The sequence below is a fragment of the Chlorocebus sabaeus genome, chromosome 9 (genome assembly GCF_047675955.1).
Source record: "Chlorocebus sabaeus isolate Y175 chromosome 9, mChlSab1.0.hap1, whole genome shotgun sequence".
Classification (NCBI taxonomy): Eukaryota; Metazoa; Chordata; class Mammalia; order Primates; family Cercopithecidae; genus Chlorocebus; species Chlorocebus sabaeus.
This window is the reverse complement of record NC_132912.1, coordinates 104421537-104435339: the sequence shown is the minus strand read 5'-3', so window position 1 is coordinate 104435339 and position 13803 is coordinate 104421537. Positions and strand designations below refer to the sequence as shown.

Below are 13803 nucleotides of genomic sequence, written 5' to 3'. Positions count from 1 at the left end.
CCTGCACTTGGGGATGAAGAGCCTCTTGATTACTCAGAAACACAAACTGCTAAGGTTTACTGACCTTCCGGCCCAGGGCAAGTCCCATTCAGTTTGGCTGTTCCTAACTGATCATAGCTTTGTTGAGTAAGATGAACTGCTTTGGTTCCTTGTGATTTGCTAATGGTCTTATACTTGTGCTTGAAGGCATTCTGGCCACTTTAAAACCACAAACAAATAATTTGCTTCCCTTTTGCCCAAACAGTGAACACTAATAGGTACTAAGCTTTTTTTTTTCTTTTTTCTTCTTAAAGGGACACAAAGATAGTTGGCGTCAGTTGTCTGATTTAAAATCAGTTTTGTGTGGAGATTTTATGAAGCCTGTTGGAATAGAAATATCCTGAATATAACAATAAAAATCAAAGAAATGTTTCATATAGCAGTCTTTCAAATTTTCCCTAAAGAGTAACAGGACAAACTAACCTAGTTCCGTTTACAAGAACAAGACAGTGGAATTCAGCTGTCAGTTGATAATGTAGGCTGAATGCAAGAAGTAGACAGTATGACAGGGGAAGAACAGGAGTGCTATCTGCAAATTCTGATACTGAAAATTAACAAATGCAAATAATGTAAAGAAAAAGTATATCTGTGCATGTAAAGCTATTTTTAAAAGATTCTATTGCCAGTCTTATGTTAAAGAAAGCTTACTTGATCCTCTTCCTCCCGAATGAAGTGCTACATATTGTCAAACAGGGATTTTATTTTAAATAGCCTTTGAGCAGTATCTGGGTGCTGTCTTGCATTTGCCTATGATAGATTTGCCTGGAATTAACAATAGGTGTTTAGGGAGTGAGGCTCCTGAGGTGTTTGTCCTGGCATGTACATTCATTCCTGTGGAGGGGTCCTGTAGCCTTGGAGCTCTTTGAGGCTGGGGGCCTGGGGTATCTATTTCAGTGATGATTAACGTCCAGAGTGGTGAGATAGACACAGATAAGCAGAGTGTGTTTATTTGTTTTGAAATGATTGTGCCTAAGAGCATTTTCTTGGCCCAGAAAGCATATAGTTTCCTAACTAGTTTCCTACTCTGAATGGAGAAGGTATTGCTAACTGGTTACATTTAAGGCCTAAACTGTGATCTTCAGAAAGCAATTAACAACTCAAAGTAGCTTAGGCTTTCTCCAGTTTTCTGCCTTTCCCAGGGAGGAGAGTCACTTATTTGTTCTCTGACTCATGGAATGATTTCATATATGGATGTATTTATTGTCTTTAGCGTTTGGAAAGGCCTTATTTCTAATAGTTTCTATGAGTTAATAAAATAGAGTTTAGTTTACAGGTTCAAAATAAAACAGTACACCTGTGGAAGCAGGACGTGGTCTAGTGCAGTCACTACCTCCAAATGCGAACTGGAAGAATGGAAGAAGCCTTCTCTAAGACCATGAGAATACAGAAGCTGTTTATATCCTTTCCAGTCTTGTAAAACTTGAATGGTAGGGGCTGAATTTTCTAGCTTTCAAGGCAGAAACATGGAGAATGTCTTCACAGTCTGTGAAGATGAGCAATGTCTTCACAGTCTGTGAGATGAGCAATCTGTAGTATAAGTTCATACTGTAATGAGAGCTCTGAAAATATTTCAGTACTCCATACTTTTTTTTTTGCACCTGGAACCTTCATCTAAGGTAAAGATTGTGCTTGAGCTGCTGAAATCCCCAACTGACAGTGAGGTCACTGAGTCAGTATACAGGTTTTTTAAAAAATTATTTTTGAATGTGTGACTTAGAAAAGAATTACTTGTGTGTGACAGCTTAACCTTAGCTCTGGATTGACCCTGGCACTGGATTAGTTTCTGGTCCTGACATGTCACCATGGAACAGTGAGAAATTTAGGCAGATTCTTCTTGAGACCAGGCTCCAAAAATATTTGAAAATTAAGATGAGATCAACTGTTTGAAAAAAAGAGGAGAAAATTGGGTTTTGAATTTTCAGTGAAAATTGGCAGACTCCCCACTTTGATCTGCAGAAACTGACTTTTGCTATGCTTCAGAATTTACCTCAGGTATGTCAACCATGAGTCAAGGTTGAGAATCCTAAGATTTGGTTTACTCTTGAGGAAAGTCCTTCCTATTCAGCAGTCTTGCTCAGATGGAACTCCAGTTGTAATCAATTGAATCAAGATGGTTATGGTAATTAAGAATATGTTTATGTACCCTGAATCATGTAAATACTTGAGCTTTCTCTAAAAATGAGTAGGAGACTATCTGGAGAAAGAATTTACCTCCTGTTAGAGGTTTGGCTGCCTTGTCTCAATTTTGAGTCAGTTCTTCATTTTATCCAGACTGTCCGCATTGCCCTCCCTGGAAGTCTGGGCCCACCCAATGGGCCCCTGTGCCTGCTGCCCCTCTTTAGCCCACAATTAATTGCCAACACATTCTTTCTTCTTCGTCTTCTTTTTTGGTATTTGACATGAGCTCAAATTGCTGAGAAAGGTGACAACTGTGAAATGAAGACAGGGCTTGGAGACACCTTAAAAAATACATGCAAAGGCCACTAAATGACAAGAGCAGACTGCCAGGCTCTTTCAAAACATCACCATGTCTGTTGACTTTCCATTCCTTGTCCACAGCACAAAATTGGAGGTCAAAGAATCATAGGAGTTAGAGATGGAAAAGACATTTGGGGTCAGCCAGTTCATCCCTCCGCCTTTTCCTGCCCCGATTCCAAATCATTCCTTACATTATATTTTCTCCCCCAGCTCTTGTACAGTTTTCACGGTCTTCACTCAACCCTAGCTGTCACCTTTGGGGAATGATGCTGGAGGTTCTCTCTAGTTTCTCCTTGGCAAAGAGAGATATTGCCTGTGCCCCCAGTTGACATTCATGAACTTCTTTGTTGGTGGTCTCAGCTGAGAGGCTGAAGGATAATTGGATGTCTCTCTGTTGCCTGGTGATGGGGTGTTTTTAGACAGAATTGAAGAGGATTTAGTGTGTGATGATATTGGGCAAGGGCTGAGGTGTAGGGTAGCCATTGATGAATTTGTTCCTAGACTTTTGTTGTTCAAGTCTCTTGACTATAGGGGGATTCTTATTGGTATGAAGTGTGTGGTATTGGGACAGGTGGGCAGAGATGGGAAATTACAGTGAATAGGAGTTTGATAGGAACCCTAACTTGGAGATTGGTAGATTAAACAAACAAATAAGAAATACTGGTTTTGTGAGGTATTAGAGGATTGTTTTAATAGTTACATGTTAGGGGAGAAATAGAGTGGTGGTTACTGTACAGAAGCTTCAGTTTAGAGTCATATTGAGGAGAACAGATGGGCCGGAAGCAAGTATTTTGGATTAGGGTATGCTGTTGCTTTTGTGGTCTCCCCTTGCTTTAAGAAAGCAGAGAAATAGAAGTCTTATGCTCACTGGCTGTATGAGTCGGAAGGGGGAATGGTCATTTTTAGAGGCAGCTTTGGAGGGATACCCCCAGCTCCCCCGTCTTTTTCCAGCAGCTGTTGGGAGCAGTCCGAAGGGGGTATTGTGTTTCTTCTAGTAACTCTGCCAAGAATGAGAGGAAATCCACAATCTGTGGGTTTTGTAGGGGGGATGAGGATGGGGTGGCAGGTGATGGGACAGGGAAATTAAATTGTTTTATAGTAAATATGTTGAGATACTTTTCCTGGAAAGCTGTTTCACTGAAAGGAATGATATTTCTCCTGCTCACTAACCCTGTAATGAGTTCATTCTCCTTAAAGAAAGGGAAATAGTCTTTGAGTACTTCTTTTCCTTTTTTCCCTGTAGTTCCAGCTTTGACCTCCCATGTTTCTTTGAGTTTTCCTTTAGAAAGTCTACGTCAAAAAGTTGAATCAAGGTTCAGATATGGGTGGTATGTGTGTTTGTCCCCTCCAGAAGTGAGTTGCTAAGGGAGAACTTCATCCCTTATCTTGGATGCAGTTTGACTTTATCGTAATGGCCTAGAAGCTGGAGATGGAAAAACTTTCTGGGTGACGTCTGGTTCATATTCTTCTCATCCCTTCATTCAGACTGGAAGGGCACCAGGGATTTTGAAGTCTGGTCACTTGGGTTGAGAACCTGTTTTGATGATTAATATAGAACACAGTTTCATGATTAAAAACAATAAAAAACAACCCTGGGAAGCACAGCAGTATAATTATTTCTCACGTATCAGATGAGGAGTCTAGGGAAAAGTCATTTTGAAGGTATGAGAACAAAGTTTACCTCTTAGTCTGCTAGTGCCTAATTCATGACTCACTTAGAGGAAGGCCTGTTCACTGCTCCCTGCCCCCCCAAAATTGGCATCTTTCTTGCCATTGTTCATTTTTAGAAAGTACCAGATCAGTCTTTCCAAAAGTTGTATTGTGGGATTCTTGAAAAACTAATTCTGTAATCAAATGAGTGGGGGAAAATGCTATACGCCACATTCCCTTTCTTAGGGATCACAATGTCCATTGGGGATTAAAGGCACTGGCAAGTCCTGTGATAGAGGGACCTGTTTAATTTTTGTTTCAGTCAGCATTGTGCAAAATGTTTTGACCATAAAATTCTCTTTTTCACTGCTAAATATCTCTTTAACATCTTGCAGAACACACATACTGGTCAAGTGCCGTGCAAATACAGAGCCTAACCAAAGCCAGGAGGAAAAGGATGTGAACACAGCCAAGTTCTGAATCTTAAGCTCATGCACATAAAAGACCAGGGTTATGCTTAGTGCTTCTGAAACTGTTTAGACATCTTTGACATGTGGGTGCCATGTTAAGATACTTTATCTGCTCAGATTTCTTCCCTTGAGCCTCTCTAGAATAATAATTTGGAGGCTTTGGTTGAATTCTTGAAGATGTGGTATGTTATACATTTTAAGGAAGGGCCTTTGGAGCTACAGGTATTGTTCAAAGTGTGACTTGGCAAATGGAGAACGATGTTTTTGGAAACTCTTGCTTGAGCAGTTCCTAAGCAATGTCTATCAAAATACCTATTATGCTAGGACCATGGTTCTCCTTTTTTGTGTTAAAGACATAGTTTTGTATGATGCTAGAATTTTTGATAGTACGTTAAAGGATTAAAGGTGAATGTCATTTTTTTTTAAAAGCAAGTTTCAGAAAATTGAAAAACCTGTTCATGATTATTTATACTATTTACTTGTTCACCCTCTGGTGTGTTACTGTTTGAACATTATTGTTTGCAGCCCTGACCTTGTTCTCTTATATCCTTTGAGATAAAGTTCATATATGTTCCTCTGAACATGCAATCTTTATTTTATTTTCAGCAAATTGTATCATGGGCAATATTTTGGCTTAATGTCTGATAGAAATCCCTGTAAAAGTGTGGATTGTTAGTTGAACAAAAATAAATTCTATATATTGTTTAAAATTTGGTGGTGCACTTATTCAGGGTTACTGCTATATCACTTGTCTGCCCAGTGATGGTTGAGAGCCACTTTTAGAAGCACAAAGTGGTTTAAGACTTGATCCTGTGGAATTTATGACTAAATTAGACAAAAAAGATGATGTATAGCTGTGAAAAGCTAGCAATGCCTAGGTGTATGGTAGGTTCCCTCTAACAGTTCAGATGTCATGTTTGGAAGAGTCACAGAAGTAGAGGCTTTATCTAGATTTTAAAGAATGGATGAATTTGACTAGTCCCCAGAAGTAGCAGTCAGGGGCAAAGGTAGGCTGGGGCTGGCAATATAGGTGAAAGTGTGGGTGTATGAATGAACGTGGAAGAGATTGGCTTGGTGGGAGTCCAGTTGCATAGTGTGAAGCATGAAAAGTGAGTTGAATGGGTAAAGTGGGTTGACAGTTGGGGATCTTTCAAGGGAGCTGTGGGTCAGTTCAGTCAGCTCCATGCCCTCTTTGTGCATGGTCTTGTCTTCATGCTGGCATGTTTCCTACAGTCTCCCTTCACTCTGAATTTTGGGGCTATTCTCTGTTCCTTGGCCAAAAGGATAAGCAATTTAACATGATACAAAGATTTTTGATTAATTTTTTTTGAACCTTAATTATAAACCTCTGCTACTGAAGCTATTGGAAGATTCAGGCTAATGCAAGTATAAATGAAAAGTTAGAAGGTTCTTTGACTGCTTAAATACTTTACACTAAAGCCAAATTCTTAGCATTGATAGAAGAACTGGTGAGAACAGGCAATCTGGGGAAAAATCTGGAGAGAAAGAAGATAAGAGAAATCAAGATATAGTGTTAATTTAAAATTCCAAGCCCCAAGACCCGGCGCTGTAGCTCATGCCTGTAATCCCAACACTTTGGGAGGCCGAGGCAGGTGGATCATGTTAGGTCTGAAGTTCAAGACCAGCCTGACCAACATGGTGTAACCCCATCTCTATTAAACATACAAAAATTAGCTGGGTAGTAATGGCATGTGCCCGTAATCCCAACTACTTGGGAGGCTGAGGCAGGAGAATCACTTGAGTCTGGGAGGTAGAGGTTGCAGTGAGCGCAGATTGCACTACTGCACTACAGTCTGGATGACACAGTGAGACCCTGTCTCAAAAAAATAAATTAATTAAAATAAAATAAAATTCCAAACCCCAAGCATTGTATGTAACCTTTGGCCCAGTGCCCCTTGATATGGCCTTGTTCTACACTTGGAGACACTTTCCTTTCCTAAGTTTCTGTCCAAATCAGCAGGGTGTTATGGTTATGGAAATCATGCCGTACATGCAGTTGGTCAGCATTGGTAGCTTCCAGGGGAATCAAGCTGCGTGATGGGACAGAGAGGGAAATTGATCTGTGTTCCAGGAGTTTTCTGATCTCAGAGATATGTAGTTTGAGACCTCTTCGATATACCTACACTTCCCCTTCCTTCCCCCCAGCCATTTTTCTTCAGACTAGGTTTATTTATTTGCTTTTGGTTTTGGGGTGTGAACAAGGAATGGGGAAATGAAAGGTCATTCTAGATAACTGCCTAGATTAATTTCTGTCCCTCTGGACTCACTTGCCAAGATTTTAAGGGGCCAGATAGCTTACTGTGGATACATGTTGTATTGTTTTTGTTTAAAATAGGTCATATGCCCAGGAATGCAAACTCTAATGGTTACTAAGTGCCAGAAAGCTGAGAGGGAGGGGGCCTAGTGGAAAAATGAGCCTGAGGCAAGAGAAGGAGGGCTGGGAAAATGGCAGTTCAGCCAGGCCCACGGGGCCAGGTCCTCTGTGTGTTAACATCCACGGAGAGATTTCTTTACAGGGCACTAATCATTTTTTTGAGAGGAGCACCCTCACTTTACATTAGTAACCATATGAAGAAATGGCTGGCCAGAGGCCACTTCAAGGATGGAAGCAAGGGTCCCTGGTGAATTCCAAGGGGGACCTACTTCTGTCTTCTCAGGTACTTTTCTTCTGCTGCCTTGTTCTACTGACCCCCTTTGACTGGCAGTGACACATTCCCATAGGGATGGAGGGATACCTGTTTTCAGAGAAAGGAGATATTTTTAAAATTTCTTTGGATTTTTCAGGTGCTGAAACCAATAAAGATATAGATATGATTTGGCCAACAGCTAGGGAAACTGTAACCATTCAAGATGGTTAGACAAAAGATATGAAAAAACTGAGTTGTTAAATTGTTTTTAACAAAGTAGAGCTTTTTCAAGTCAAAGCCAAATTGAATTTTTTTTTTTTTCAAAGTCTAAATTTGAAGGACTACAGCCAAGTATTTTGATTATGATATTCATCTTGGGAGAGGATGCCTGCACCTGCTGTTTGGTAGCAGCTTCTAAAGTTCAACTTTGAAAGTTTCTTGGTGCTATGATCAAACCCTCAGGGGAGTGTTTTGACCCCTAGCAAAGTGTCACATGGCAGTTAAGTGACCAGGGAGATGAGAGAAGTGCTGTCCTTATTCCAATTCAGGAAATATATTCATTCTTTTGCTTTTGTTTTCTTCCTGCTATGATCCAGAATATTCCCTTTTTAGTTTCATCACCACTCATTAATTTTAGACCTAATTCAAGAGAAGAGACATAACTGTAAACAGTTTCTTCCTTTATATCTGGGAGGGATTTGCAGATAAGAGTAGACAGGAAGTCTATTTTTTTTTTTGGTTAGATTTCAGTTCCTTTGGCCCATCCTGTTAAGTATCTTTTACTGTCCTCAGTAGTAGTCTGGTAGTGTAGGTGGCTCTATAGTGATTTTAAATCAGGGACTACATTCACCCAATAGAATAATTCAGTAAAAGATTTTAGCCTTAACATATGTATAGCCAAGTCCTAATTGTTCAGCCTGAAAGATAAGAAAGTTTGATATTGGAGGAACAATTTCTAATAGTTATAACTAAACTATTATAGAAGAAAAACGAATGATTATTAGAGTCACATTAGTGCCGACACCATTAATGGATATTATCTACTACTTATACTTATGTAAAGATAATTAACTTTTTTTGTAGTGATTTATGACATAGGCTGTACTTCATTTTAGGTGTCATTTTTGAAAACAATTGTGTGAAATATTATCCTCATTTTATAGGTGAAGAAATGGATAATTAGAGAAGTTAGTTACCTGGGTTGTATCATTAGTAAGTGGTAGAATTGGGATATAGATCCCAGTTTCCTGAGCCTGCCTTCTGTGCTTTTTCAATTTTATTTAATCTGCTCTTTAGTTAAAGGTAAATAGGAAGACATAACCGTCAACAATTATGTGATATATTTTCAACAATTGATCACTTAATAAAGCACCATCTATTAACATCTTTAGACCTGTTATTATTATTATTATTATTTGAGACGGAGTTTTGCTCCTGTCACCCAGGCTGGAGTGAAATGGTGTAATCTCGGCTCACTGCAACCTCTGCCTCCCAGGTTCAAGTGATTCTCCTGCCTCAGCCTCCCAAGTAGCTGGAATTACAGACGCCCACCACAACACCTGGCTAATTTTTGTATTTTTAGTTGAGACAGGGTTTTACCATGTTGGCCAGGCTGGTCTCGAACTCCTGATGTCAGGTGATCCACCCTCCTTGGCCTCCCAGAGTGCTGGGATTACAGTTGTGAGCCACGGCGCCTGGCCTCAACCTGTTATTTATGGAGACATAATTTTATGTAGTGTCTCCCCACCTCTACCTTTATAAATTTAACTTTGTTTTAAAAATACCATTACGTGGTATAGTTGTTGCCAAAATGTTTTTCATTCCTCACATTTGTCATTTCTAGTGGCAGTATATTCCATTGCATTAGTATACTATTCTCCCCCACAGACAGACCTTCAGGCTGTTTCCAGATTTTAGCTCTAATATATAGCTGCAGCTATAAATATCTTTGTAAAATTTTTTTCTTTTGAATTATTTCTTCGTGATATAGTGCTCAAAGAAGAAATGCTGGATCATAAGCTGTCATTTAATGACTTTTGTCTTAACAGAATTCCTTTCTGAAAGACTGTACCAGCTGAATGTACTGTAAGCAACATGTAACCAAATCCATACTCTTCTATCAAATTAAAGCTAGTGTTAGTTTTTTCTACTTAATAGATGTGAGGTGGTACTTTAAAAATTGTTTTAATGTACATACCTGTAAACTATTCTTGGGGGATGTTTCCTCCAGTGTTTTACCATGTGAACACTGTGACTGTCCTTATCCTCTGTCAGACATGGATGATAGGGTATTGGAGACAGGGTGTTATCTTGAGAGATTTTTATCAGCTCCCTAAAAGTTTTAGAGATAAAACTTATGTCTATAGTGTTAGTTAAAATTTTTCCCCTACTCTGTTGCTTTTAATCTTTTTTCCCTTTAGCATTTCAAATTTAATAGCATTAAACTCAAATACTTTATAATTGATACATTTCTGTTGCTTCAATAGAATAATTTCTTTTATCCCCATTTCAATTGGGAAATTATCTCTGCTTGTCATTGAAATATGTATATATCTTGTTTTTTTCTAGTCAAACTTTTAAATTCACCCTCATATTTTTGGAATTTATTATATTGTGGTATGAGATGGCAATCTAAATCAGTTTTTTCTCTATTGATATTCAACAAGTTTTATCAACAGCATTTATTATTACTATTTTAATGAGTATTTGAATATTACTCAGCCATAAAAAGGAATGACATAATGACTTTTGCAGCAACTTGGATGGAATTGGAGGCCATTATCCTAAATGAAGTAATGCAGGAGTGAAAACCAAATACTGCCTGTTCTCACTTATAAGTGGGAGCTAAGGCATAGGTACACACAGGCATACAGAGTGGTGTAATGCACATTGCAGATTCAGAAGGGAGGAAGGTGGGAGGGGGGTGAGTGATAGAAAAATTACCTACTGGGTACAAAACATACGCTACTCAGGTGACTGGTATACTAAAAGTCCAGACTTCATCATTATACAATTCATCCATGTAACCAAAACCACTTGTACCCCTAAAGCTACTGAAATTAAAAAATTTTTAAAAAAGAAAAAGAAAAATTAGAAAATATGTAAAAACATAAAGGAGAAAATAAAAACACCCAAAGTTGACTACCCACAGTTAACTATGGGTGTTTTATTTTATCCTTCCAGTGTTCTTTCTAGCCATGCATATTCTTATTCCCTCTCTCCTTTCTTTCTAATAAAGTCAACGTGCTATACAAACCTAATAGCACTAATTAAAGTGATTTATTTCCTTAGTTTACAATTTTCTGTTTGTTATCTATTAAATTCATATCAGTTTGGGCCATTTCTTGCTTTCTTTTTTTTAAAATCAAAGTCAGTTGCTTATTGCTTATTTCTAAGTGAAAAGAATATACTTCCTAGGAATATACTTTCTAGAAATATAAGAAATATAATTGCTCTTTATCAGCACTTATTGATATGCATAAGGCATTGGGCAAATGAAAACAGTGCCTGGCATATTGTAAGCACCACATTAAATGTTGGTTAAATAAATTGCAATTGGAGTAATGATCCAGAGAGATTTATAACATTCTATGTCATTTAAAAATAATATTCAGTTGGCCAGGTGTGGTGGCTCATGCCTGTAATCCCAGTACTTTGGGAGGCCAAGGCAAGAGGATTGCTTGAGGCCAGGCGTTGGAGACCAGCCTGGGCAACATGCATATATACTTGTCTACAGTGAATACATAGTTGCCTCTAGAGAGGGAGAGTCTTGGCTAGGGGTTTCGAGAAAGACTCACTTTTGCATTGTTAACCTTTCATACTATCTGTGTGTTTTTTAAAATCCTGTGCATTTATTACTTTATTAACCAAAAATATTCTATACAAATAAATAAATGAAATAACACCAGGAGACAGAATATTATTTAGCTAAAAATGAATTAGGTATCTTCTCTCTGCCTGCCAAAACCATTCTTTCTAAGCTGTGTCCGTTAGAATCTTGAAAGCTGGACTTGCTTGCTGGCTTTTAGTAAAATGTGGTAAATGTGAAGGTATAAGTAGAGGCTGGAAGAAATGAGTGTATCTCTCCCTGGCCAGCAAATTTCCAGGCAGACATGGCAGTTATCACTCTGTGTCCCAAGCAGTGTAACTTGTATGGGCAGTGGGGCAAGCTAAGGAGACACAGGAGATATATGGGAGCCTAAAATGGAATTTTCAAATTCTTACTCATGATTTCAAAATTCTCTTCAAAGGTGTACTCTCTAAGGGGCTTAGAGCTCTTCTCCCTATTGCCTATTAATCCATCCCCAAACGGTGCCATTCGTGTTGCTTGTGTGCTATCTTATTGCTGTTAACTCAGCTCACCCAGAAAGTACTGTTGACACTCGCCCTCCAATGTTTTGAAGAATTTAAAACTCATAGAAAAGTTGAATGAATTGTACCATGAACACTCATATATGCACCACCTAGGTTCTACAGTTAATATTTGACTGTATTTGCTTTATCATGCATTTCAAAATAAGTTACAGATATCAGTACATTTATCCCTAAAGGCTTCAATGTGCATGCATATCATTGACTAGATTATATTAGTTTATGGGTTTTTTTTTAAGAAAAATATATATACAGTGAATTCATATTTGAGTGAACTGCACAAATCTTGTGTATCATTTGATGTATTTCTTTTCTCTTTTATTTTTTTAGAGAGGGAATCTTATTCTGTTGCCTAGGCTGGAGTGCAGTGGTGGAACTACTGCTCACTGTAACCTCAATTTCCTGGGCTCAAGTGATCCTCCCACCTTGGCCTCCCAAAGTGTTGCGATTACTTTTGTGAGCCACCACATCCTGCACATTTGGTCCATTTCTCACAAATGCATATACACTTGTATAACCCAAACCCCCTCAAGACTTAAATATAGAATATTACCTCAGAAAGTTTCCAAATGTTCTTTGCTAGTCAGTCTCCATCCCTATCCTGGTGGTAATAATTGTTCTGATTTTTTTCACCATAGGTTAGTTGTCTCTCTTCTCAAGCTTAATGTAAATGAGATCATACACTACAATCTCTTTTGTGTAAAATTTATTTCATTCAACATAATGTTTCTGTGATTCATCCACATTACAATGTGTATCAGTACTTCTTTCCTTTTTTTTGCTGAGTAGTAGTCCATTATATGAACCTACCCTAGTGTGTCTGTCCACTTTCCTGTTGATGGATGTCTGGGCTGTTTACTACTTTTGGCTATTACTAAAACTCCTATGAACATTCTTGTGTAAGTGTTTTTGTTTCTCTAAAGTTATTGCTAGTTCATAGAGTACATAATATGTTTAGATTTATAATAAACTGCTAGACCTTTTCCCAAAATGGCTGTACCATTTTGCTTTCCCACCAACAATGTAGGAGAGTTTCTTATTGGTCTTCCAAAAATATATGAACAAATACAGAGAGGACTTCCTCATCAGGGTACAAACTCCTATCAGATATACATTCTGTGAATCTTTTCTCCCAGATAACGGCTTGTGTATTAATTTTGGTGAACAGAGGTTTTGGATTTGATGAAGTCTGATTTATTGGATTTTTATTTTCTGTTATTGCTTTCTGTGTCCTAAGAAATCTATGTCTACCTTCGTAGTCAAAGAGATGTTTTCATGTATTTTCTTCTGACAGCTTTATAGTTTTAGATTTTAAGTTTATGACCTGTTTTGAATTACTTTTCCTGTATGGTGTGAGGTAGGGGTCAGGGTTCATTTCATTTTTTTTTTCCCCCAATCTGGACATCCAGTGGTTCCAGGATTGTCATCCATTCTCCATTAGATTTCTTTGGCATCACTGTGGACATTTTTAATAGTTTAAAGGACAGGCTTTTCTCCTTGGCTTTTTTAGTTAGTCAAGTATGGAGAGAGAACAGTTACTCCTTCCTGGTCTCCTAATCTCTTTATTTGTATTCTGGATGCTCCTGAATCCTGACTCAGTAAGCCCATGGAATTTTCTGTGGTTGGCAATAAGTTGTAGTGATTGGATTATTTGTTCTGTCTGGACATAGGATGACCAGTGTCCCAGTGAAGGAACGGGTGAAGGTGTCTCAGAACTGGAGACTGGGGCGCTGCCGAGAGGCGATTCTGCTGAAGTGGAGATGCAGGCAAGTAGCCTCTTGAGTTTTTTAAAGCTACTTGGGACATAAAAGCATAATGGAAAGTAAAAAATCTGGTCCTACATAGAGGCTAATGGGGCTATCTTGGGTGGGGTCGCACTGGTGAGCCTTTGAATACCACAAAGGGGGCATCAGAAGGACAACTTTTTTCACATTTAAAGAAGGGAATACAAGAAATGTACGTTAACAAATGACTTTTTTTATGATTATAAAGAAATCAATGCTTATTTTAGAAATTTGAAGAGAAAGAAAGTTCTAAAGAAGAAAGTAAAACTAACCTGTAACTCCACCACTCAAAGGTAACCTCTGTTAACTTATGCCATCAAAGGAAATAAATGAAATCAAGGTTTCAATTAATCTTATTTTACA

General features: G+C 38.3%; 1 protein-coding gene across 2 annotated transcripts in view; it reads left to right on the top strand.

Moving 5' to 3' along the window:
• FBXW4 (F-box and WD repeat domain containing 4) overlaps window positions 1-13803 on the top strand; it is an 86514-nt gene that overhangs the window by 4795 nt on the left and 67916 nt on the right. For both annotated transcript variants that reach the window (XM_038009485.2, XM_007963924.3), the window contains exon 2: window positions 13327-13422. In XM_038009485.2, the coding sequence (XP_037865413.2) occupies window positions 13327-13422 (96 nt within the window). The remainder of the gene's footprint in view (window positions 1-13326; window positions 13423-13803) is intronic.